The sequence below is a fragment of the Megascapheus bottae genome, chromosome 26, assembly GCF_031878675.1.
Source record: "Megascapheus bottae isolate mThoBot1 chromosome 26, mThoBot2.hap1, whole genome shotgun sequence".
Lineage (NCBI taxonomy): Eukaryota > Metazoa > Chordata > Mammalia > Rodentia > Geomyidae > Megascapheus > Megascapheus bottae.
The window spans coordinates 16,885,580-16,913,112 of NC_143534.1; the positions used below are offsets into that span (position 1 = coordinate 16,885,580).

The 27,533-nt window shown below is 37.7% G+C and overlaps 1 protein-coding gene across 1 annotated transcript in view; it reads right to left on the reverse strand.

Annotated features, from left to right (window-relative positions):
• The window catches only part of LOC150046006 (rho GTPase-activating protein 21), a 78,520-nt gene that overhangs the window by 15,940 nt on the left and 35,047 nt on the right, over window positions 1-27,533 (reverse strand). Inside the window, exons 4-10 of the mRNA XM_090319024.1 lie at window positions 22,399-22,491; window positions 20,827-20,905; window positions 17,801-17,855; window positions 11,987-12,016; window positions 8,778-10,656; window positions 964-1,122; window positions 742-844 (exon numbers count right to left, since the gene is read on the reverse strand). Coding sequence (XP_090175150.1) covers window positions 742-844; window positions 964-1,122; window positions 8,778-10,656; window positions 11,987-12,016; window positions 17,801-17,855; window positions 20,827-20,905; window positions 22,399-22,491 — 2,398 coding nt within the window. The remainder of the gene's footprint in view (window positions 1-741; window positions 845-963; window positions 1,123-8,777; window positions 10,657-11,986; window positions 12,017-17,800; window positions 17,856-20,826; window positions 20,906-22,398; window positions 22,492-27,533) is intronic.

The following is a 27,533-nucleotide window of genomic DNA, read 5'->3' on the forward strand; positions in this document are numbered from 1 at the left end:
CACTTCATCATTGTCTTGTCCACCGTTCAATGTGAGAAAAATAACCAATTTTATCACTCCTGGTAGCTTCTTAGTTGATATGGCAACTCAACGCTTCCTGCTTAAAACATGAAGCTACACAGGCTATATAGAACTGGGTTGATAATGATTAAGCACAGATGTAAAGTTCTGAACAGGCCATCTACCATGCTTGTCTGGTGTGTTAGTGGTGACCAGCAGCAATCAGCTAGAGGTAGCAGTGTGCCCCTGCTGGTCCAGTGGTAAGTTCTGCCCTTCCCATATCCCAAGTGCTGTCACTGAAAAGGCACAGAGCTTCAGGAGAAGCCGGATTTAACAATTCTATTTTCAACACACAGGTGCTAAATAAAGTCTATGCATATATAGTCAATGAAGTATTGCTTATGAGAGCCAAGAGGGAACAGAATACTGGTGGAATGTATTACAGTACAACTATTCAATTGAAAATGAAGCCACATGAAAAAAGAACGTGGCACAAACTGTATGCAGAGCATACAAGTATCAGCATTTACAAATGATTTTATATGTAGACTTGCTCTACAATTACACTCAAAAAATAGTAACAGCTGTGTTTGAGTAGTACTGAGCAGCTGCAGATCTAGGATAGGAATATTAAACTATGCATACACATGTACTATTTTATGACATGTCAGTATGTATATTCCAAATTTGTACTGAATACCCACCACATACCAGTATTTACAGGAATAGACTGAGACTTACAATTTGGCATCTTCTCTATAATCATCCAGGCCCTCATCATATGACTTTGATCTTTCTGTTTTTGAGGTGGGCTGGGCATCCAGGCTTGGGGGTCCCCCAGACTCTGTAATGAAAACCCAACATTCCTACTTTTCAAGTGGTTCCCAGATTCTTTTTCTGGTGAAAAGGATGAGTATGTCACACCACTGAAAGGCAGGATTTGCTAAGTGCTCCTGAATGTACCTTGGTCATGCGAGAGCTGGCGTCGGATCAAGGGGGCGGAGGTGGTGAGGCTGGGAGGAACTGTGGCTATGGAGGGGACCTGAGAGGTGGAAGCCGAGATGACAGCAGAGGCAGAGATGTGTGCAATGTCATGGTCAATGCTAGGGCTGGTGGGTTCATCTGGAAGAAAAAAGAAATGGTAAAGAAACTAATTACTAGCTGAGTGCAGGAGGCTCACACCTATAATCCTAGCTACTCAAGAGGCTGAGATGAGCAAGGCTGGAGATGCTTATCTTCAATAAACTACTCAAAAAGCCAAAGTGGTGCTATGGTTCAAGTGGGAGAGCACTTGCCTTGAGCAAAAGAAGCTCAGTGACAGCACCCAGGCCTAGAGTTCAAGCCCCAGGACTGGCAAAACAAAACAAAACAAAACCAACCTCCCCCCCAAAACAAACAACAACAACAACAACAAAACCCAACTAACTGCTATTAATAAGCAACAATCATGACTACAAAGGCAGAAAGACTAATACTCAACTAACATCCATCTGGTGTTCTCTACTTAGCACATGCACTACTCTGGGAAATCTTTTTTTAAAGCAATGTCTAAGAATGGTGTAAGTTAAATGTGTTGTTTCTTCTACCACCAGTAACTTATAATAGAAGTTCCAAAAGCTAATGTGTATTCAGAAACTGAACCTATCAAGGCATAATCATATATTACCCTTTTCAAGTTTTAAATGTATTATGGCAATCAATTCAGGAAGCCAATTAATTAAGCAAGGTGAATTGGCTAAGGCTTTTTACCATTTGACATATCAAGGCCTCAAATTACTCCCCTACTTTTATTTTTTTGTAGACAGGCAACAAAGCTCAGTCTAGAGTTGCCAGGCATTACTAACACCACTGCCAGGCTCCTGGGCATTTTTTTTGTGTAAATCACAGAAAGGTGGCAGTCCAAGATCCGTATCTGTCTGGCTTGTGTTCTTGAACAAAGAGATTCAAGGGGAAGATGGGGATCTTTTGCATTCTTGAAGGAATAAGGAGTATTTTACATGGTATGAATTTTAAGCTTTTTGAAAGCCTGTTACTATCCATCGTAGAACAGCTGTCATCAATAGCTCCCACTATGTTCTAGCATATGCTACTACACATACCACTTCTTATAAAACACAGGAAAGGTATGGTGATGTTTTACAGATGAAGACAGCAGCTGACAAAGAGGCCCAACTACAGGGTGGGCTGTGAGTACAGTGTGACATTTGAGGTTCCCTCCTTTGCTCTTGTCCTCCCCCACTGGCACCCACCAGTTCTGTCCAAAAATTTTTTTTAGTTGTTTTTATAAAGGTGATGTATGGAGGGGTGAAAGTTTTTTAGGTAATGAGTACAGATTTCTTTTTGGCCAATGTCATCCCTTAAAATCTTTAAAAATATCAGTGCTTTAATGTCTAGTATTTGAGAGAAAGTAATTTAATAGAAGGCCAGAACTATAAAATTGGAGCTATTAAAAGTCAAAAGTATTTCTTAATGAGATCCTTTAAAAAAAATTAGAATGATGGGCTGGGAGTTTAACCTAGTGGAAGAGTGCTTGCCTAGCATGCACAAAGACCTGGGTTCTACTCTTCGATACTACATACACAGAAAAGCCAGAAGTGGTGCTGTACCTCAAGTGGTAGAGCTTTAGCTTTGAGAAAGCTCAAGGACAGTGTCCAGGCCCTGAGTTCAAGCCTCAGGACTGGCAAAACAAAAACAAAACAGAATGATGAAATAGGCTTTTCATTCTGTGATCTGTAAGATAAAGGCTACACTGATTTTGAGTAAATCTAAAGAATATTAACTGTTTTAATGATGAGTATTTTAGAGATAACTAATGTTTATAAAGTTGTAAAATTTCTATTTTGTGCCTAAATAAAAGCTTATCTTCTGATCATAAGATATATATCAAAAGCAGCTCTTCATATTTTAGAACAAAATATTTTGCAAACGCCTCTGAGCCATTTTAACTATGTGCTAATTTACTATTATGATAGTAGAATCCAATAATCCTTTCTCCAAAAGCACAGAGACGTGATCGTTTTTACAATTAACTCGGTGAAAAAAAATCTAATTTTACTAAAATTTGTATCTAAAATTAGCATTAGGGTTTAAATTACCCCCAAATTTAACATAGTTTCTTCAAATGATATATATAAAAATAAGTTAGCTTTATGGAATCTATCTAGTTCACGATTCTAATGATTTACAAACATTCATATAAAATGTGTAAAAGAATTGTTTAGAAATTATTTGGCTTATATAGTATTAATGATATAAGGAGATTTTGGTAGCAAAACCACTTACTATGAAAAAACAGCACAAATGAAGACAGAACCCACACATATACATGTATGTAAAAAGGTAATTTAAAAAGTGAGTTGTTTCTGTAAGAGAATATTTCTTAAAGTAACTATCCTAGGGAAAGTGATTAGCATGGTTCGATGACTGCCTGCAGATGCTGTAGAAGAAGTCTTACAGGGGAATTTAAAACCCTGATTTATTTAAAATTTAAAAAAAAATTATGGTGCAAAATTTAAAATGTGTGTGTCCATTAAATATTGGGTAACATTTCAAAGATAGTTTTGTTGTTTTTTGTTTTGCAAGCCTAGATTTCCTAGTGGTACTTTCAACCTCTTTTGAATTTGTGCATATTTGTGTATGTATGTGTACAGCATGCATGTATGTGTATGTGTATGTGCAGTATTGTGCAATGAGTTCAAGGCTAATAGGCAGCATTCTGCCATTGAACTACCCCTTCCCAAGCTCATTTCCAATTGACACATAATTGTAAATACAGAGGGGTACAGTATGTTTCTACACACTATATAATGATAAAATTATGTGTATCATTTGTTTATCAAACAAATGTTTACTAGTATTTTGTGTGATATTTTGTGTGAGTGCATTCAAAAGCTTTACCCATTTTTGAACTACACATTATTAAATATAATTACTGTGCATCAGAGTATTAGCAGTTAGTCTCCCAATCTACTTGCATCTTTGTGCCCACTGACCAGCCTCTCACTGCTTCCCCATCCTCCACTCCAATTCTCTAGCTTCCCATAACCAAGATTTCACTTTCTACTTCTGTAAGCATAACTCTTTTAGATTTCACATATGAAACAGACCAGGTGGTATTTGTCTCACCCCAGGTAAAATGGTTATAATAAAAAAGGCAAGAGTAGCATGCTGGGCAAGGCTGAGAAGAAAGGGGATTTACACACCATTGGTGGGAGTGTAAATGACTGCAGCTCTTATGGGTAACAGTACGGGGGCTATTCAAAGAACTAAAAAAGAATTACCATATGATTCAGCAATCCCACTAGTGGTATATAACCAATGGATATGAAATTACTATGTCAGAGAGACATCTGCATTCCTGTGTTTCCTGGAGCACTATTCACAATAGCTAAGATTTAAAGTCAATCCAAATGCTATTAATAATGAGAGGATAAAGCAAAAGCTTGAAACACATACAATAGCATACTCTTCAGCAAACCACAGAAAATAATGCAATCCTGTCATTTGTGATAGCACAGATAGCTCAGATGACAAGGCTTTCTGTTTGGCAAAACAAGGAGACACAGGAAAACAAATCTCCTGCGAAGGAAAGTTTTGAAACACACAAGTAAAACCATCTGCATTACAAGCTGTACTTCCAAAAAGAGGAGGAAGATTTCAATTCTTGTAGAGAATGGGACTGGAGGGCATGTAGGACAGAGGATTGCTGCTTACTCATGTAAGTACTGTTTATGCCTTTCCAGTACATTCCTTTTACCAATATGTTAAAGAAACTAAAGGAAGAACCCAATTGAAATGCATGTAATTACATTACTGCATATTTATAGGTAATGTAATTTTTAAAATTCCCTTGGAAAATATGAAAACCTTTCTGTTGGGTTAAAAATACTATCATAGTTGCAATTAATCAAAAAAAATAAACCTCAATAGTTAGGATACACTTTAATTAATCACTAATGTATACATTATGTGAAAGCAAGAATACTCCAGAATATCTCATATAAAGGATACATCAATGTGTTGAAGAGGCAATTGCACTATCTTAATGCAGCACTATCTATAACAGTCAATCTTGGTAATCAACATTAAGAATCCATCACGCCTAACATGCAGGAAGCCCTGGGTTTGATTCCTTGGTACCAATATACACAGAAAAAGCTGGAGGTGACACTGTAGCTCAAGTGGTAGAGTGCTAGCCTTCAGAAAGCTCAAGGACAGTGCAGGGGCCTTGAGTTCAAGCCCCAGGACTGGCAAAGAAAAAAAAAAAGACTATGCATTTCGAATTTCCTATGGTAGCCATGCCTGTCTCTTCTCAACCGTGTCCAATGCTACAGGTTACAGTAAAAGGGGAAATTACCCTTCTGTAAGGAGCTGACTCTGAGTACAATGTACCTCCAAGTTACATGATAATGACTTTACTCATAATGTTGAAGGGTAATATAATACATGCAGTTCCAAAACAGCAGCAGCATGAATATATGTGAATGTATATATATACATGTGTGTGTGTGTACACATATGTGTGTGTAATTGAACATACTGGTTCTATACCAACATTCATGGCAAATGGCCTGAAAAGACCATCTTTACTTCATATACTTATTTAGTACCTTTCAGATTTTTTCCTTGTCCTTAGAGGAAAATGAAAAATGCCACTGACAGATTCATCTTACAAAAGAAATTTAGTTCTTCCGTATTTTTCTTTTTTACTTGAAGGAGTTCAAGTCTACTTTTAAGACATATTGGGCTACTTAGTGTTGGTAATATTCTTCGTTTAAAGTCACAATGTTTACTTAAAAATGTTTCTGTGGCACAGGAGAAATATTAGAGCCTTTGTATTTATAGAAATGTAACTTCTCTTTCTGGAAGACATGTTATTAGCTCTGTATTACACGTAACTAAAATAAATTTGTTCCATTTTCTAATACTTGGGACTGAAACCAAGCCATTTTAATTATTTAATATTCTTAAATAACTGCAATTATTAGAATATGTGAGTATGAATTTCTGAATATGACATTATAAAGACAAGCCTTAATTTCTTTCTTTTGCTTTAAAAATTATGTAAAAATAACAGGTTACAGATCAAAGTTCTTCTAACTTGTGTTTTGTGGCACACTAATCCCATGAGATAACCTAAATAAAAGGATTTGCTGCCAAATACTTCTGAGAAAATTCTAGACAATTCCTAACATGTAGTAAAATTGATTCTGAAAAGTCTTATGGCATTGTATTCATATACTACTTTGCTGAATGGCAACTCCTTTGAGCAACTACTTTTAAAACAAGACCAAAAATGAAAACCTGTTTGAACTAGCATTTTTCAGCCTATTTGGTCACTGAACTTTTTCTTTGTCCGTCCTGGGGCTTGACCTCTGGGCCTGGGTGCTCTCCCTGACCTCTTCAGCTCAAGTCTAGCACTCTACCAATTAAGCTACAGTGCCATTTCCGGTTTTTCTGGTGTTTAATTGGAGATAATAGCCTCACAGACTTTTGTGCCCAGACTGGCTTTGAACCACAATCCTCAGATCTCATCTTCCTGAGTAGCTAGGATTACAGGCGTGAGGCACTGGTCCCCAACACTGAACTTTTTCTTAATACTTAACATGTACTGGGAAACACTGCAGATAGCCTCTTCATTTTAATATCAGTACATGTCCTACTATCTCAGAGATTGGAAAGAACAATTAACAAATGCTGGACTTTCCTGGCACTTCTACCTAATGAAATGAGGAACATCATTTATCGATGGGATATTTATAGAGTAATTACAAAGTCTTAGACTAATTAGTTCACTGTTTTATATTTTAGCCAACTTCTCTTTGATAGCATAACTCATTGCTCTATTCGTGTATTTCGTAGTATGGGGGGAAAACAGAAAAAGATAACACGCGGCACAGGTTTTACTACTCCAGATGTCATGAGATTGTGTTGCATCATGACACTACTGTCTTGAGAAGATCTCCTGGGCCTATGAAGTACAGCTACAGGTGGAAGAATCAGCAGAGAATAATCATCAGTCCATTGTTGCTTTCTGTAAGATATCTGCTAGAGATGATGTGCTAAACTCCACCAACTGTAAAATTCACTGAGCCTGGCCTTAAAGGGGTTGATTGGAATAAGAGATTCTCCATGTTTATAACTTGAATACACCATCTTTATAAAAATTCTAAGCTGAACAGAACTTTCTTTCAAATCTTATCAGTGTCACCTGATCATACTCTCAAGTCTCACTTTTCTGTAGTTTATATTTTAGTGCCACAGAGAAACATGTACAGATTAGCTTCTATGGATGGGGGGAGGTGAGCTATTCTGGACAGGCTAGACAGGCAGGAAAGCCTGCTTGATAGAGGCAACAACCTGAGCAGAGATCACACAGAGAGCAGGAGAGAAACTTGTGATCATCTTTGGAATGTATCCCGAGGCTGAGAAAGAGCAGCAAGGTGGGGGGGGAGGATGGGGTTGGAACAGGGCCTGCTGGGCACACCAAGGATGAGTGGCAGATGGAGGCACATGGCAGATCTTAACAGGGGAGGGGAGAGTGGTGGGATGGTGCAGTAGGGTTGGAAGTGGATAGCCTCACAGACCACGGTGGAATCTTGGCCTGATTCTATGCTAGGTGAGATGGAAAGCAAGCCAAGGGTTCTGATTCGAAGTGGGGTATGACATGACTAGTACTTTGAAAACATACTCTCTGCTGTATGATGGATACAACTTAGATGAAGAGTCAGTCCACAGGGTAGACTCTGTGATTTTTTTTTCCCTAAAGTAATTTCACAAATAAGTAATTTAATCTTAAATCTACCAAAAACTTTTAGAAAGTACAGGACACTAGCTAGGTATGGCTGCACGTATCTGTAGTCCAAGCATTTGGGGAAATTGAAACAGGAAGATTTCCAGCTCAAGGCCAATTCAGGCTATGTACTGAAACCTTGTATTGGAAAAAAGAAAAGACAAACAAAAACTCAAGGCACTAATTACCACAGCAATTCTACTTGGTTGAGTGAGGTTCATCAACTAGGTAGGATTTGTTTGCTGATTTTCTTGGCTCCAGACAGTGGGAATGTTTCATCAAAATTAAAACAAAAAATGGGTACTACCTATACCAAGTATTTCTTTTCCTTTTTGCCAGTCCTGCAGCTTGAACTCAGTGCCTGGACACTGTCCTTGAGCTTTCTCAAGGCTAATGCTCTACCACTTGAGCCAGAGCATCACTACTGGCCTTTTCTGTGTATATGGTACCAAGGAATTGAACCCAGGACTTTGGGCATGCTAGGCAAGCACTCTACCACAAGGCCACAGTCCCGTCTCCCAAGATTTTCTTTCACAAGGGAAATTAAAAACCAAAATTAACTTTAAGGAGGATAGAGTTACTGTTCTAGTTAAAATTCAATGCATAAAATTGAGAACAAATGTTTAAAAACCACAATGTAAAATATCTGAGCTTGCAGAACAAGAAATCCTACTGTTCAGAAAAGATTTATTTTCTTTTCTTCTTTTGTCAGCTGTGGGGCTTGAACTCAGGGCTTGTGCATTCTCCCTGAAGTCTTTTGCAAGCACTCTATTACTCTGAGCCATAGCTCCATTTCTGGTTTTTGAGTGGTTAATTGGAGATTCGAGTCCTATGGGGGCTTTTCTGCCCAGGCTGGCTTTGAACCTCAACCCTCAGATCCCAGACTTCTAAGTAGTTAGGATTATAGGTGTGAGCCACTGTGCCCGAGTTTCTGAAAAGATTTCTTCTAGTTCACATATTAATCGAGGACTTAAAAAAAACTCACCTATAAATGGGATGGAAGCTAAGGAATCACCAGGAGGACTGGTACTTGAGGCCTTCCTCTCCTCCATTCTTTTTATATGGACCTCTCTGCGAGCATCATTTGGCAGCCAGCAGGTGGTGTCTGACCCGGTCTCCTGGTCATTTACTGCCAAGATGTAAGACTGATGTCTTAAAGGCTGTGGTGTTTGGCGACCAGAGGGAGGTTTTTCTCTTAGGATGACAGGTTCTTTATTATCTAATGCATTTGATGGCTCATTCTCAGCCTCATGTAAATTTAAATCTTCACTCCTTTGACTGACCGATAATTCTAAATCCAAAGTATCTGAGTGCTCCTTCATCTGAGGACCAGGCTTTGCAGAAGCCCCAGACACACAGTGGGATTTCCCCATGTCCACTTGGTGATTGGGAGTGCTTTCAGTTCTGAGCCATGCCTGCTGACCCAACACACTGTTCTGATGTAAGTGGTTTACTGGTCTTTGGTCTTTGATAGAAACCAGTGAGTTCTGGCTGAATGAAAGTTTTGAGACATGTGTAGAAGGTGCTTTCAGAGAATTACTCCGGACTTTCATAAGAGGTGATCTGTCTTGTGAAATACCCCGAGGCAGTGGCACTCCACTGGTAGTCTGAAAATTCCTGTTAGATTGCAGTGGTTTCAGATCTGGTGGAATCTTTCTAAACTGTGACACAGGGCCTACTCCTCTACCACTCACTCTCCTACTGTCCGAATTAACAATGCTTGGAGCCACCGTCAAATTTGAACCACGGAAGGATTTATAAATTTCTTGTTGCCTGGGTGTTTCATAAATACCCCGTCTATCATCCTGTTCAGTAAACCCACTCCAATTATAAGTCTGTTTCCGCTCCCCATTGGAATCAGGTGTTTGACTTTCTGAATTGGCATTTTCTAAGGCTTCTCCCTGCCCCTCAATGTAATCCCAAGAACGAGTTCTATGGTTACTAAAACTAACAGATGAAGACGTCAGAGCACCTTGAGATGCACTTCTCGGACAAAACTTCATGAGCACAGAGTCCTCCAGCCTTTCCTGGGACACGCTGCGCTGCCGGATCTGAACGGACTGGGGTACTCGATCATGAGAAGTGCTTCGACGTCGTACCTGCAAAGTAGTTCGAGCGGGGACCACCTGGTTATAATCTGTCGTGCTCTGAGATGCTGCTCTTAAACTATCCAGTCTTTCCTGAATTGTCCGACAACCTATGTGCAATCGTCTGTTATCAATATATTCTTTGTAAGTCTTATAGTTTTTCCAGTCTATGTGCTGGTGGGAATTTGGGGAATAATGATTAACAGATACAGAAGGAGAATCCACTGCTTGAGATCTACTTCCTGAGAGTCCTTCCGAATGTCCAGATTTCAGTAACATCCCAGAAGAGTCCAGTGTTCTGGAGCCTGAAGTCTGATGAATCAGATGGGCAGTGGGAATTGATGGTGACGTGGTCCTTGATGCTGTTTTTAAAGAGGTCTGCTCACTGACGCCATACCTCACTTCTTCCGTTCTATGGGAAGGACCTGTGTGGTTGTTTCTATTAGATAACAAGTCTACAACCTTCTCAGAAGGCACAATGACAGTCCTTATACTTTCGTTGCAAACACACACTGCTGTGTTAGATTTCGCAACATCTGTTGGTGATGGAGGCACTTGTATTTCCATTCGATAGGCCCTGCCAGGTTGTGACAGGACCGGTGTACTGGTTTGCTGTTTGCTTGCTGATGAGTCTGAGGGAGACAGTTCAACTGGCTGGGCCATGGTTGAAGGGGCAGATGGCAGCCAGGGGTAGCAAACTGGCGGAGGCTCAGGTATGTTACGGGCATTGCCACTGTAGGCTTCATTGCCTTTTAGGTAGGCATCTTGAGAATATGCCTATATGGAAATAAGAGGAGAGTCACTGGAAATTCATTAAATGAATAATATTTTCTGTGTTTGTAGTATAACGTTTTATTTTTACTAAGCCCTGAGTTGTTCCTGAATGATACTATGGCATGCAGTCAAACACAAAAGGGTACTTCACAAAGAAAATTCAAAAAATATTTTTTAAAAAACTACTGCTATAGAAATCATACAAATTGTAGAATTTGCAGCAAATGTAGAATTTGCATCACATATAGATTTTAATCATTTCCTTTTTCAAATCGATGTAAGACATATCAACATTCCCACAATCAATTACACGTAGTCATGTCGCTTCTAAAATTCTCATCAAGCTTCTCAATTTTTCAGGAGTCGACAGGTTAAATGGCTGCCTAATACATGCTTGCAAAAGAAGACTTCTTTTGCCAGAGAAGGTAAAAAATAAAAAATCTTAACCAAATATATTTTTAAGTACTAATACTATCATAAACAATTTATTGAAGTGTCTTGTCAATTAACCATTATAGAATCTCCAATAATAATAATTCATTTTAATGAATCAAGCTCTTACCAGCCATACTAAATGTTTTAATAAGTAAAAATAAAAGAACATGCATAAATTAAGCACATATACATTAAATGCACAAAAATATGAAAAGGTTAATTTTTCTTTCAGAATGCAGGTTATACTTATGTCTTAAACTAATACAACAACAATAATGCACAAATTTATTTGTTCTCTTATTAGATGATATTTCTCTATTATTAACAAGCAGGCATACAGATCAATTTTGGTCAACTATGAAATTGTCTAGCAGTATTTCTTAAAATTTAAGAACTGTAATTAATTACAGAGGCTGTCCAAAACAGAGCTCATGGATGCAACACAAGACTACATTTAGCATCTCAGACAGTCAGCTGTGGAAACATATCGTCCCTAATCAAAACAAGCTTAACTCAACACTCTCATCCCATCTTGTCTTTGCATATGACAGCTTGCAAAGCCGAGTGCAGCCACAAACATAAGAGTAGCCACAAACATTAAGAGAAAAGTACTAGAGAAAGGGAGAGGAGAATGAGATACTTTAAAAAATGCAGATGCAGATAAATATTATGCACTGACACCCATCATTTATTTCCAGAAGACAAAATAAAAACAAATGTAAAGGTTAAGAAACAAGGCAGGGTAAACCATAAACACTCTGCAAATTAGTAAGATTATTAAGATTAGAGAGAGATTTCTTTAAGCAAACTTACAGTTTTAATAGATCAGCTTGTTAAAAAAAAATCTCTACAACACATGACTTAAAAAGCAAGGAAATGGCTACTAAGCGTTTCTTACCAGTGCTGTGACATCCTTTGTAAACTGTAGCTAGCAGAAAATAGGAAAACACAGTAGAAGCTGCTTACTGATATAAAGACAGAATCGTGTTGTCATATTGATGCTAGAAACAGCCAGCTAAAAATACATCTACACTGATTTCTCTGGAAGGTACCAAGAGAGGTAAAGGGCAATGAAGCATAAAGAATAACTTCAGTATCCCAAACAGCTTTTTCCCAGGCTTTTATCTGGTTCTTACTCTATTTACTTATGACTCTTGAAAGCAAAAATACATGTGGTGACACGTATGCCTGACTGATGATTTTTTTTGCAGTCACGGCTGTCTCGGAACATGTTACAAAGCTTCCCTTCCTCACAGGCAACACTGCTGTCTCTCACTTCCCCTGAGCTGCTTCCATCTCTGCTTGCCCATGACGACATGAGTGCTCTGTTATGCATTTAAAATAGTACAAACTCCTCCCTCCATGGTAAATCAGAGCACACCCACAAGCTGCCAGCTGACTGCAGCAGCGTTTACTCTCTGATTTGGGGTTTGGGGTGGGGGAGGACAGGACTGTTTCATTAAATAGATTTCAGTCACAAATTCTGATCTTTTAACACTGTCTCTTTTATACTGCCTTATTAGTTTATGAAATCACTAGTGAATGTACATAAAAATAAGACTTCTTGGACTCTTGGAACCTGGACTAGAATACCGTGGGAAATGATACATGCATACACTATTATTTTACAGTATAAATAGTATATATAGACATTCAGAACATGCATTTTACATGTTGGATATATGCATGAACCTAATAAGCCTGGCTTTTTCATAATCACTGGAGTCACATGGCTGCTCTCGTGTGACAGGAACCTGCCTGCAATGCCTGTGCAGTATTTCCTGCAGGGGGTTGGGAGACTGTGTTATGCACCAACTGAAAAAGAGGGCAGGTCCCTACAGCTGGTGAGAGAGGGAAAGCAAGCCAGCTTCTGGACTCCTTAAAACCTCTGTTATGATTTTTGGACACTGGGAAACATGAAGACAAATGCAAACATTTGCCATGAAGCCTATTTTTTTCCTTCCACAGGTTTTGTTTTGTTTTGTTTTAAACATGTTTGGGAAATGCTATTCTAGAATGAATAATTTAAGAATAACTTCTTTGTTCAAATTTGAGGAAGACTATTAACAATGGAAGTATATGGCTGTAAGTATTAAATGCTTAAAAATTTTTATATGCATTAGATTATATCTAAGAATTCCTACATCACAATTCTGAAGACTATAGACACAGGTCCCCATTTCTGAATAAAGTTTTGACATGGGGTTTTAAAATTCATATACGTGGGACTATCTAAGCAGACATGCTAACACATACAGAACTAGTCTCAATTGAACTACAACTGAGACAATAAGAAATTAATTCACGGGTGCCCATGGCTCATACCTGTAATCCTAGCTACTCAGGAGGCTGAGATCTGAGGATCATGATTTGAACCCAGCATGGCAAGAAAAGTCCATGGGCCTCTTATCTCCAATTCATTACAGAAAAGGTAAGGTCAAAAGTGGTGCTGTGGTTTAAGTGGTAGAGCTCTAGCTTTGATCAAAAGAAGCTAAGAGACAGCACCTAGGCCCTGAGTTCAAACTCCAGGACTGGCAAAAAAAAAAAAAATTCATCCAAGAGCATTATGGAGTTCCTAGATACATTTTAGCACATACACACTAGAACAAGACTACCTTTATTTCTCTCTACTTAACTTGCTCCTGGCTGTTATTGTATGGTTTTCTCTACTTGGCTTGGTTACCTGATACAAAATCTTCCACCGAGTTGTAATCATCTGACAGGTTAGTGTTTTGACTTTCTACTGGGGAATCTGACTGCTAAATGGACACCAATGAAGTCACACAAAAATACCTCTTAAAGTGATCGCATTCTTATGTATTTATTTTTTGCCAGTCTGGGGGCTTGAATTCCGGGCCTGAGCATTGTCTCTGATCAGGGTTCTTTTGCTCAAGGCTAGCATTCTACCACTTAAGCCACAACACCACTTCTAGCCTTTTCTGTTTATGTGGCACTGAGGAACTGAATCCAGTGAGTCTAACTAGCAGTGAGAAACTCAAAGTAAATCACCAATATTCATCTCAACAGCTGGTCAGCATTGTGGTTTAGAGCTGGGGCTTTGGGCTCAGATTTGTCTGAGTTCAAGTTCATATTCTAACACTCTTCCCTCTTGTACTAGACAAGCTGCTTAATGTTGCTATGGTTAACACAGAGCTGCATAGGACAGGCTCAAAACACACTAGCCAAACAAATCATACCCAAGAATCTCCAATTATTGGAACTAATTAACTGGAAATTTAAAACTTGGAGTCTATGAAATCTTAGCTTTGCATAACCTGTTGTCACACACTGAAGCAATAAAAAGCCTAAAGTAAGCTTTCCTATTATGTACTCTTGGATGGGTTTTGCTCTGAGTCACCTGACTGTATGCCTTCCGCAGCACACATGTGGAAACCTTATCACGATAGCCTTAGTGCTAGGGAGGCTTGAGGCCTTTCAGAGGTTAGGAGGTCATGAACAGTGTTAGGGTTCTTATGAAAGAGATCCCTCACTAGATGCCCAAGTGAAGACATGGTGAGAAAACACCATCCCTAAGGAAACATGCTCTGACTAGCTTCCAAACCTACCTGAGCGCGGAACTCTCCTTCTAGCCTTCAGAGAGAAATTCTTGCTATTCAAAGGCTATCCAGTCCCAGGCCTTGAGTTATAGTAGCATGAACAGATTAAGGCAGCAAGCATCATGGCTTATGTAAGCAACGGTGATGGCTACGTATGTTCTAAAATATCTAAGCAATAGTAAAGCATTTTGCTTTTTTGTAAAAAAAAATTATTTTGAAACAGTTACTTAAAACGATGGACCTATGACCCTATAGTGTAAAATGTGAAATATGGTCCAATGACTAGAATATAATAATAATATTCATACTGCTAAGAATGTGTTGGGTAAAAAAAAATGAGGCTAAGTGGGCACTGTAATCCTAGCTACTCGAGGGAGCCGAGATTTGAAGACTGGGGTCAGAAGCTGCCTAGGCAGGAAAGTCTGTGTGACTCTTCATCTCTACTTAAGCAACACACCACACACACACACACACACACACACACACACACACACACACACACACACACACACACACACACACAGTGGTCTGTGTGACTCTTCATCTCTACTTAAGCAACACACCACACACACACACACACACACACACACACACACACACACACACACACACACACACACACACACACACACACACACACACAGTGGTGGAGCTGGGTCAAATGGTAGAGTGCTAGCCTTGAGCAATAAAAGACCAGGGATAGTATCTAGCCTCTGAATTCAAGTCTTAGTACAGGCACAAAATAAATATAAGAAGAATGAAGCCCAAGCACAGAAGTACTATGGCTACCTCTAGTTTAAAAGTTTGTGCCTTTTACCATTATCACTGTCATCCATGAATTTTTCCATTAAATATCTGTCTTATGACAAGTTTTAAGACAAATTAAAGTTTTTATGATGCCTCTTAAAGATGAGCTGATGGTGAATATAATGTAACCCTTCTATTAATTACAATAAAAAATATATGAAAAAAGATGAGTTGAGCATTTGCATTAACATGTCTTCAGGAAATGAAACCTCCACACACACAAATGACCCAGTCCTGACTTTCTAGAAGGATTTGATTTTTAGAGTGGTAACAAGAGTGTGCTGCTTGTTTTGCTTTCTACTTCACAGAGACTCATGCATCTTTAAAGCATGAGTAACAACGTAAACAAGACCAGTATAAGTACTGACATAACTTCTGAAGGACTCTTTCAGAATATTTTAGCTCTAGCTCTAGAATCTGTGCTACAGACACAGTATTTCTATTTATGAGTTAAAAAATAATCTCTCATTTGCTTTGTGTCCTATATAAAGGCTCTGAAAATGACACTGGTAAATCCAATGAAAAACAATTTATCCTAAAGTGCTTTATAGAACATGAACATTGTCTTATATGCTCCTTTGATTTCCTCGTGATACATTAAAATGTGAATTAAGGCTAACTATAAAAGGAGTTTTCTTTTATTATCAAGGTCATGTTATTTATACAACATGTTTTAAAAATGAATTTTATGTTACAGTATACCACAACCCTTAACTGAACAGCCTTCAAGACCTGTATGCTAATATCTTTGACTAAATGATGTTGGAAACACAGGAAAAATGGTGTGGGTTTTCCCTTTTATTTTAAATATACTATAAACTACAACAATACATATTAAGCAAATTTTCCACTGGTTTATTATTCCTTCCATGCAATAAGTGGCTTGCTGCTCATCTGTCAGGCAGCAGGCCATGGCAGGCCACTCTACACAATATGCACTCTTCTTTCTAAAGACATCCAACCACTGCCTTCACCTTGATGAGCAGAAAATGCACTAACAGAGTACAGTTTTCCAAGTTAAGTCTCTCTCATGTCTTTAGATTCCAAGGAGCAAGCAAGGTGTAGTCTTTATTACATATCTACAATCACCTTGTGGTATTCTATGATGGACAGCACTAAAGAATGTCCTTTCCAGTCTAGTGACTCAGTCACTGGTTTCAATGGCTGTATTCTATCAGGGTAGATATTTCTTAACTGTTCTCCATATGACTATGCATAGAACTGCACCTTCTTTCCTGAGCCCCTCAACACCGCAGAACTGTGCACTTAAGACAACTAATCAGAAATAAGCCTGGTTGGAAAAAAAAAAAATCAACATGCCTTGAAAATACTAGTTTGACCTCCAAGGATTTCAGTTCATTATATTTTACATTTCTGAAAACAGGGTTAATCATTAGGATCTGCTTTAGTAACTTTCTTATAAAAAAATGAATACAAGTTACTTAGGATGTTTACTGAACTAAATTCAAATGCAGTTTTTTTTTTCTTGACTCTGGCCATGTAAGTAGTAAAAATAAATACCTCAATTAGTCACTTATTTTAAAACAACAGCAACAAAACCTTCAGTTGGCCACAATTTCTCCATCTGTTAGTAGTCAGTGCTCAGTCTATTTTATCCTACTGAACTGCAAAGTCCATTGCAGAAAAGGATTTTGTTGAATGACATCTATATTTTCATCACCTTCTTTCTTTTGCTTTTAATTTATGTTTTAAGTAGGCAATTAAATTTCTTTCTAAAACTCAGGAGAATAATTTAGACTATCCACATTTAACATTTCACATATATGGTATCATTTCCCCTAATAAATTTTCTCCATATAGAATCTGCTCACTCTGCACAATAATTCTAAGGGAACAAATTTATACTATTAATAAAATCTGCTCTGTAAATTTAAAATAGTAATTTTTATCAGAAAATTAGGCAATGGCTTTCCCAAAATGTCTACCCTCTCAGCCTAGGAATAGGTACTTGTACTCTGAGCTTTCATCTTTGAGTCAAAGGACTACCTATAATAAAACTTGCCCAAACTCTTGGGAAATTTCATCTTAAATGAAAAATCACTGTGGAGTCAGTAAAACCTGTCACTCAGTCATAACTGTTTAATTTGGCAATGCAAAGAATGGAACCCAGGGCTTTGTGGATGCCAGGTAAATGCTGAGCTACCTCCCCAGCCCAACTGCAAATAATCAACAACTATCCTTTCATTTTTGCTTTTATAAAATATAGAGAATCCCAGATTCTGCTAAATGAACCAGGAGATTCTTTTCTCTAAAACATAATCTACTATCTCAAAACAATTTTATGAATATCTTTGACTATAAAGTAATTCATACTGGAGTAAACTTACCACTTGGAGAATGTCTTCATCTTTTGGCATAACACTAAGTTCCAAGGTGGCATCACTGAAATTGGAATATAAATATACTTTTTTAGTGGAGGTGGGAGTATGTAAGAAATACTTAAAGGAAAAACAGTTAACTCAAATATTTTTAATTGTTTAAGAGTTTAATTTTCATTCTTAAAACAGTATTTTTATCAGAAAATTAGGCAACTAATTAGAATGAAGTCACTTTTATATTGCTAAGTTAATAATATACAAAAGAGCCAGGCACAGATGGCTCATGTCTGTAATCCTACTTACTCAGGAGGCTGAGATCTGAAGATTGTGGTTTAAAGCCAGCCCAGGCTACTAAAGTCTGTTGTTTAAAGCCAGACCAGGCTACTAAAGTCTGTGAGACTCTTATCTCCAATTAACCACTAGAAAACCAGAAGTGGTACTGTTTCTCAAGGCTGGTAGGGCGATAGCCTTGAGCTGAAGAGCTCAGGGGCAACATCCAAGCCCAGAGTTCAAGTCCCATAACCAACCAAAAAAAAAAAAAAAAAAGCAAAAGAACCATTAAATTTAAGTTCTGGGGACTGAACTCATGTCTTTCACCTCAGTCTTTCAAATTTAACATTTTTATAACTTAAAGAAACTATGTACTTCTGAAATATTTTCTCTTAGTCCTACAAGTAAAGGAATAAGTTTGCCACCATGATTACCAAAGTAATTCTCATTTTTGACACTTCTGACAATATTTCAAATACTGTTTTCATCCCTCTAATTTTAGAACCTTTGTAAGAACAGCTCAAAGTGATTTTATTTTGATGATACAAATTCTGTTAACTATAATAGAGAAGTTTCTCTAGGATTAAAAAGGGCAGATGAGGGGCCTGGAGTTTGGCCTAGTGGTTAAAGTGCTTGCCTAGCATGCATGAAGACCAGGGTTTGATTCCTCGGTACCACATACGTAGATAAAAGCCAGAAGTGGTGCTGAGGCTCAAGTGGTAGAGCTCTGGCCTTGAGAAAGTCCAAGGACAGTGCTCAGGCCCTGAGCTCAAGCCCGGGACTGGCAAAAAAAAAAAAAAAAAGGCAGATGAACTCTTCCCTAGCATGTCCAAGGTCTAGGTTCCATTACCAGTACTGAAATGGAGGGGGGAAAAATAACTGAAAAAGGGGCTGGGAGCATGGCCTGATTGCCTAGCATGCATGATGCCCTTGGTTCGAATCCTCAGTGCCACATACATAGAAAAAGCCAGAAGTGGTGCTGTGCTGTGGCTCAAGTGGTAGACCAGTAGCCTTGAGAAAGCTAAAAGACAGTGCCCAGGCCCTGAGTTCAAGTGACAGGACAGGCAAATAAGTGAATAAATAAATAACTGAAAAAGTCAAAAGGAAAATTTAAATGGAATCCCATGATCTGGAATTACATTTGGATAGAACAAGGATAGTACTGCTATCTCTATTAAGGAGTTTAATAGTATCATATCCGACTATACGACAATCTAATAATGTCATAGCCCCTCAGAACACTCCAAAGATTAAGAAGCAATCAAACACTATTCAAAAAAGTCCACGATCTTAACTTATTGGCTTCTAATTTGGTAGATGTGAACTATTTTTAGGTTCATAAATGTGGGGAAAATGGCAAAGCAGTGAGACTCCTAAGTTCAAATAAATTAAGCTAACAAAATACAGAGGGACTTGTATTTCATAGAACACACAAAGTTTAGAAAAATTCTTCAGCAAGAATCCATTCTTACATTAGTTCATTGCACATTTGATTCCAACCGTAAGTAAAGGGAACGTAAGTTTTAAGATCATAAAGAAAATTGAGTATTTCAATTGTTGAGTTCCTTTTTATTGGCTGAAAAATTGAGACTGTGATTCCAATGTTTTCTAAAACAATTAGGTGGATTTTGAAGAAAATAGACTAAGTTGTGATTACTTGGAAAAATAATACTTTAAAATACATTTTTAAACACACTAAAAATCCTCAAATTATAGACTGTTAAAAATATTAGTGTATTTAGGATAGTCTCAATTAGTGTTAGGGAAAAAAAAAACAAAAAACAAAACATAGGTAGATCCCTGCTGCCTGTTGAAGGGGCTTTCAATGCACCACCACCATTAGAAATGAGATTTAAGAGTTGTTTTCTCTAGCGATTTCATTAAATATTAAAACATTAAGAATACTGAGATCAATTAATCATGATCATGTCATTTAATTGTAAAACATTGACTATATTAGGCCATTAGTGTAAATAATTTAGATTACAGTACAAGCTGCTTTAAGACATAGCTAGAGAGCTTGATCAAGCGCTCTAGAAAAAGAGAACTCCAACTGAGTTATAAACAGGTGAATGACACTAAAAGGAGCCATTAGATAATCCTAAAGTTGTAACATTTGGATCTGAGAAGAATCTCTTCAAACAGAAAGAGGATCTGGAAACCAAACCTAGATTCACAGCCCATTGAGAGAAATTCAATAGGGTTTGTTCACTTGTAACTAAAAGTGTGGGAGGTGTGTGAGAGCCTATGTAGAAGCAGAGCAAGATGAAATGATCTTTGAAGTCCCACAGTCATCTAATAAATACATGTTTACCTTTAGAGCTCAAAATTCTCTATTTCTGCAGGCTGTAAGCACATGGATTAAAAGATAGTATCTTGACATCTTTGTTAAAATAAATGAGTTTGAGCCAAGCAGATTGTTTATTCAATAGTACACTATTATTAAGAGGTTTCAAAATATGCCAGGCATGCATCTATTATTTATTTTAAACAACTTACATATTTCTTACTTCAAATGAAAGTGGGGAAACTTACATGAAATCTGAAACATTACAAATGTGACAAATTTGCCACAGCAAAGCCATCAACTCAGCTCTTCCAGACTGTGATCGATTACTGGCAACTGTCAAAATCATTATTCACTGTAAGAATACTCCACATCTCCCTGTCACCTCACAGAAATACAGAACTGCACTGGATTGATTTCCTCTACTGCTTTATAAACCCATCTTGGGCCCAAATTAATATGTTTACAGATATCTTACCTGTTCTGAATTAGTGCAATAACTTGAGAATAGGTCTTTCCGATAACACTTTCTCCATTCACTTTTATAATTCGGTCACCTTTGAAGAAGAGTGGGAAGAAAATACATGAGGAAGTTCTGAAGAGTCACTATTGAATCGCATTAAATACATTTCTTAGATGTTATTTTTTCCCCTTTTGTTTTTCAAACCCAGGGCCTGTCCATATATATGTTAGGCAGGCACTCCATAACTAAGTTACATTCCTAACCTGAGAATGTTCTACCTGAGAATGTTCTGCTTGTTATTTTTATAAGTTCCTTTCACAAAAACAAATCTAAATTTTGGCCTATCAAATTCATCAGGAAACACAGCCATGTTCTCAGTATGAGTTTTAGACATAGAGGAGCTTAAAAATTTCAATAAGTATAGTTTTCACATCTCTAATATATTATTTCTCCACTCACCTATCATTTCTGCCAGGAAACATTATTCAGCTGTTTGCCTTTCGTCAGTGCCCTCTATTAGTTGATTTTATAGTATCTTTACAAACCCCATATTTGGTTGATTCATCTCTAAAACTTAAATATGGGAATGTATATGCTTTTGACTTTGTACATACTAATGTGTTCTTCATTTTAATGAAGAAAAAGATTTTGAAGTACTCAGAAAAACTCAGACGCAAAGAAAGAAAGGACAGCGAGAGACTGGACAGAAAAGAGGAATGAGAAAGGAAGTAGGTTAAGTGTCTCGTTCATTACGGATCTCACTTTATCATCTGTCTTATAACTCAGGGTGTAACAGATGATACACTCTATATAAAGGAGTCTAATATGTATGGTAATGTGCACAGAGTACATATTAATATTAAAACTGGTATTACGTTAAGTGTGATAAGAAAGGTAATTCCGCTAGGAAATATTAACAGTGAATCTTAATAAATGTCAGCAATGGTATTTATTGCTTAGTTTTTGCTCAAAATGTTTTATTCAGAAGTTTCAATGGTTCCCATTTTAAATTTCATATTTAAAAACAAGAGAAAATAACTTTCACAGTATTTGCTAATCTATGAAATCTTTATTTAATTTTTTTATTAAAATCAGAAATCACAAAGTATTTTTAGGGCCAGCAGCTACCACATCCATTTAACTAAAGCACATTCACTGATGCCAGAAGGTGGAGGGGACTGCGAGTACAGAAACTTGAGCCACTTGTGTTCAAGAGTCAATGAATTCCTCTCTGGCAGTCAGGCTCCTCTAGAATTTGGGAAGCTCCAAGGTTACTATAAACTGTGCCAAATGAAAACATTCATCGTTTTGTTATTTATTCAATTGTGAAAACCATGTTAAGTCTGTTCCCCATGTTGACAATTTACCAGTTTACATTACTGTTTTTGTCTAAAGCTACCCATGTAGGTATCAAGACACATACCATTCAGTCTCAAGAGTCTCAGAAATGTATGTGAAGGCAAAGGATATAAAAAAAGCATATAGAAGGACAGAAAATGGGAGGGAAAAAAAAGAACACAAAATAGGTAAGAAATAAAATGGTTTTAAAAATAAAAGTTACTGTTTAAAGAAGACCATCACCAGCACCTGTGCACAATCCAGCTTCAAAAGCAGGGCCTCCTTCTTTAACTTGCTTAACAAAGATGGTATCCATGGGTTCCAGGCGGTTTCTTTGCTTTCCTATGGGAGCAAAAAAACCCAAGGAATAGTATGACTGCACAATATTCTATTAAAATATGAAAACATACAATGATACTTAATGGAAATAATTAAGCAAAGACATCCTGAACCTGGATGCTAAGGTCAACATGTTGGAGTTTTCATTAACTCCATATTTATTTTCCTTGTTCCATGGACAAGGACAAGCACAGGTTTCTGTTAACTGAGAATCTTCCGATATGTCAATTACTACATCACATACTTCACAGATCTCAGAGCTGTGAATATGTCCACAGCAAATAAGGACCACCACCACCAACCACCACCACCACCACACACCCACACCCACACCCACACCCACACACGAAACTGAGGCTTACAGAGACTAAGTAAGACCTGAAAGACCACATAAGCTATCAAGCACCAAGTGCTCATAGCATGGGTGGTGGTCAGTCCATTGACTGCACTGCGTTGTGCTAAGTTGTAAGGTAAGAGTCATGAGGGAGATTTTTCTTCCCAGTAAAGATGCTGGTAGAATAAAGACATGTAGATAGTACTGCGTAAAAACAATCCAAGACAAGAACAGAATAAAGTCATGGCAAAGAAGTCGACACGAGGAATACAAAGACACAGGAACTGCACGGGTTCCCATCTGTAAAGGTTCTGGAGTCTGAACAGACATCTGCTTCAGTAATCTAGTTCCCAGGTGATTCTAATGCAAACTAAAATGAGTAAAATAACAGTTTTAATACAAGCATAAGTTAAAGAGAGAGGTCTCCGGGTGAGAGGACATTTCAGTAAGTGATACATAACACAATACTCTGGGGAGACCAAAGGCAGACTACAGATCTCCAAGGATGGCCACATACCACACCATTAGTGTCACCTGGGAATGTCTTAGAACTGAACCCTGTGGACTCCACTCCAACATTCTCAACTATACACTGAGGTGACTGTGACGCATGCTCAAATTGGAGAATCACTGAAGTAGAAGATACAAGTCAGACACATAAAAGCTGTGTAACAGAGAAAATGAGGTACGTATGTGTGTATATATATACATGCATATATGAACTATGTATGTGTGTATATATAGGTATGGGTATATATGTGTGTACATGTATACTTGTATATGTGTACATACACGTGCAGAGTAATTATATGTCTTAAATAGGAACAGTGAGTAGAAAATGAGTACCAAATATAAAAAAGGACATAATTACTGCCATCTAAAACTCAATTTTTATGCATATGCAAGGTTCAAAAGAAGTTTCTTCCTAATGGAATATCTACAATGCAGAGGTCTTCTGCATGATCAGATTCTTCCAGAACTTAAGAGATCCAAGATGGTCTTCCAGTGCTCTGCAACTTAAAAATTATGCCAAGTATATGTAAGTTACTCATACATACCAAGCTATGTAGTTTGAAAGCAATAAATCTGTAACTTAACCACTTAAGCCAAGTGATATAGTAAACTGTTTCAGAGGCCAGTGGACACGGGTGCAAATCCTTGTTCTTCAAGTGCAAGCTTTATTTTTGCTGTGCAGAACTTAGGCACTACCTAACTTTACATTGTTCACATCCTGTTGTGTGGCTCCTCCATTAACACAGAGAGCAAGAAGTTGGTCATGCTCACTGATAACCAGTGATCATAAATACATTTACTTATTCAAAATTTATCCAATAGTGACTGAATTATTGGATACATTTACTATTATTTAGGTATTTTGTACAAGTCTTCAAGGTAGGAATTTATGATCCCTAGAGCCATTAGACATGAGAAAATAGTGACTCCTAGTTGAAACAAAAAAGGGGGAGGTTAAATTATTACTCTGCCAGTGACATGATCTTCTATACAGAAAATTCCAAACACTGTACCAAGAAACAGTATAGAACTAACAAATTTAGCCAAGTTGGAAGACTTTTTAAAAGTAGCAGTACTATACACTAATAGCAAATTATCTGAAATAAAAATTAAAAAGGAAATCAAATTTAAATATCTACAAAACACTTATGGACAAATTTTATCAGTGACAGATCTCTACAATGAAAATTCCAAATCACTGATGAAAAAAACAGAAGAGAAACAAAAACAAAGGGAAAGCATCCCATGTTCATGTATTGGTATCAAAAACAATTTGGTATATATGTATTTATTTATTTTTGCCAACCTTGGGGGCTTAAACTCGGGGCCTGACCTTCTTTTGCTCAAGGCTAGTCGGCTTTTTGTTCACAGCAACACTTCCGGCCTTTTCTATATATGTGATACTGAGGAATTGAACCTAGGGCTTCATGCATGCTAGGCAAGCACTCTACCACTGAGCCGCATTCCCAGGCCCATCACAGTTTTCTTAAAGAAGATAGGGAATCCTAAAATTTTATAATACTACAAAACTCCCCAAAAGCCAGTCATTTTGACAAAAGGAACAAGCAGGAAGTATCACACTACCTGACTTAAAAATATACAATACAGGGCCGGGAGTTTGGCCTAGTGGTTAAAGTGCTTGCCTAGCATGCATGAAGACCCGGGTTCGATTTCTTGGTACCATATATATGGAAAAAAGCTGGAAGTGGTGCTGAGGCTCAAGTGGTAGAGCTCTAGCCTTGAGAAAGTCCAAGGACAGTGCTCAGGCCCTGAGCCCAAGACCAGGACTGGCAAAAAAGAAAAAAAATATACTGTACAAATCTGTGATATTCAAAAGCACTAGGGCATTCGTATATAACAGACAAAAGGCCAATGGAACACAATAGAAGGCCTAGAAATAAGCAAATGCTTCTATAGCCAAATGGTTTTCAACACAGTGCTGAAGAATACACATTGAAGAACAGTGTTCAATAAATGATAATGTGGAAATTGCATAACCACATGTAAAAGAATGAAGCTAGATCTCTCCCACCTACCAGATCCAAAGAAGTCAATTCAAAATGGATTGAAGACCTACATGTAAGACAACTATTATACTAACAGGAAAAATCTTCAGGATCCTGGAAAATAGACAAGTGGGGTTTTCACAAATTTAAAAATTTCTGTACAGCAAAGAAAATAATCATCTGAATGGAGACAATTAGTAGAGAGAAAAGTATTTTTTCATCTAATAGTTAATAGACCTAAAAGCTATGAATAAATTCAGAAAGGTTTCATGTAAAAAAATCACGATACAACCCTAAATGAAATTTCTAACTAAACTACCCATTCCCAATGGAACTGCTCTATGTATTCTAATGCTTTATATATTCAAATTCAATCAGGTTATAAATCTACATGAAGTTATAAAGTACACAGAACGGTGCCTGAATGTAGAGGATACTCAATTATTATTTGTTGACTGATTCAAATGATCATTCTGGAAAATGTCAACAGTAAAACTGCCAAAAACTTTTCAGAGAATTACTTCAGGAACAAAGCTACTGCACTATAGCTGACCTTTCCCTCCAGTGGCAGGGGTGAATGTTAAAATGCAACGGAAGTTCAAATGTATCACCACTAGGTGTCAGACATGAATCAAATTTTCCTGTCTGTAAACTAGGCAAGAAAGTCTGTAGAGTATTATTCAACAAATATTTACTGAGCTCTTAGGGTGCCTAACACTGACTCTCCTACAATGAATAAAATAGTCCTGGGATTTGCTGTTTGGAGGATTTTAAGTTTGTTTAACATTGTTTCTCTCCCTCGCTCTCTCACTCTGTTTCAGGAATTTTATGAGCTATATACCTACCACGTCTAGAATCATAGCCCTGTTATTCTTGTTCTGCTAGGTCTCAATTTCTTTGCAATGTTTCTCTGCAGCTATCTTTCCATCTCTGCCTAATTTGCCCCTCAATCCCTTCGATTAAATTGGCTCCTCCATTTAGACAAGACCTTCCAACACTGTACCTTCTATTCTTTAGCCTCTTCTAGAAATCACTTTCTTTCCTTACAGACATTACCCATGGATTCATGTGTCAGCAAACCTAGCAGCTACTTCCTTTCCTCCTTGACCTTTCAAGTCCTCCACCTGCCAATCTCTAGCTATGATGAATGCCAACCATGTTGGCGGAGTTCTTGTTCCTAACCCAATAGAACAGTGTGAAACTACACAGTGCCGTTCAACCCTTTTCTAAGTCCAACTCCATTTCTGACATTGTTCCAAAGAGTTTCTCTCTTGAATTTTAATTCCTGTTTCCTGAAGGTTGTAGTTTCAAACTTTAAAAAACATTAACTTGCTGTTTCATTCTCATACATGTGTACTACCTTTTATCAGTTACTCCATTCTCTTTGTCTCTCTCAATTTCAAATTCTTTGTTTTGTCCTCAGATAAGAATTTACTTTTTCAGCCTTCAGGACCTTGCTGCCAGTTTTCTTTTCTCATGTGTAGAACTTCATTCCATTCCCAAATCTTCTCTCCAATCCCATTGACATACACAAAATTTCCAAACTTGAAACAACGGTTCAGTTCTCAGCTCTCCACATGGTGTGTGCTCTCTCTTTCCTCTCTTCCCCCCCCCCCACACCTTTGTTTTCACACTTTACACAAAAATGCAACCATCACTCATTTCACCTTCTTCTGTACAGGCTTCTTCAGACAGGAACCAACGTTATCTGGGACAAAACCACGACCCATACCACGGCCTCCTTCCCCACTTTCCCCAGGCACATGCACTGTGGTAATTACCTTTCCAGCCTTCCTCACTCTAGCCAGTCTACGCAACTGTGTTCAGCAATGTTACCACTCGTCTGCTCTTTGTTCGGTCTTTTCTGAGAACTGTTCTGGTCTCTACCCTAATGAATTCTCTCTGAAAAATAACAAGTTTTCCCAGGTCCCCTTAAAATGAATGCCTCTTAATTAGCAGACCACCAACTCTCCAGGCTGTCCTCATACCTTTCTACTTATTCTGATTTTTCTTTCTCTGCCAGTCTCTTAGATGTTATCTTCCCTGGGGGGTCCTACCTTTATCCAGTGCATCTTCATGTTCTCTATGAATGGTCTCATTATGTCTGGGACCTAATAATAACATATCCAAGGATGGTTTCCAAATCTATTTTCAATTACTTCCCTCTTCTTCCTATAAGGCTTCAGATTCAC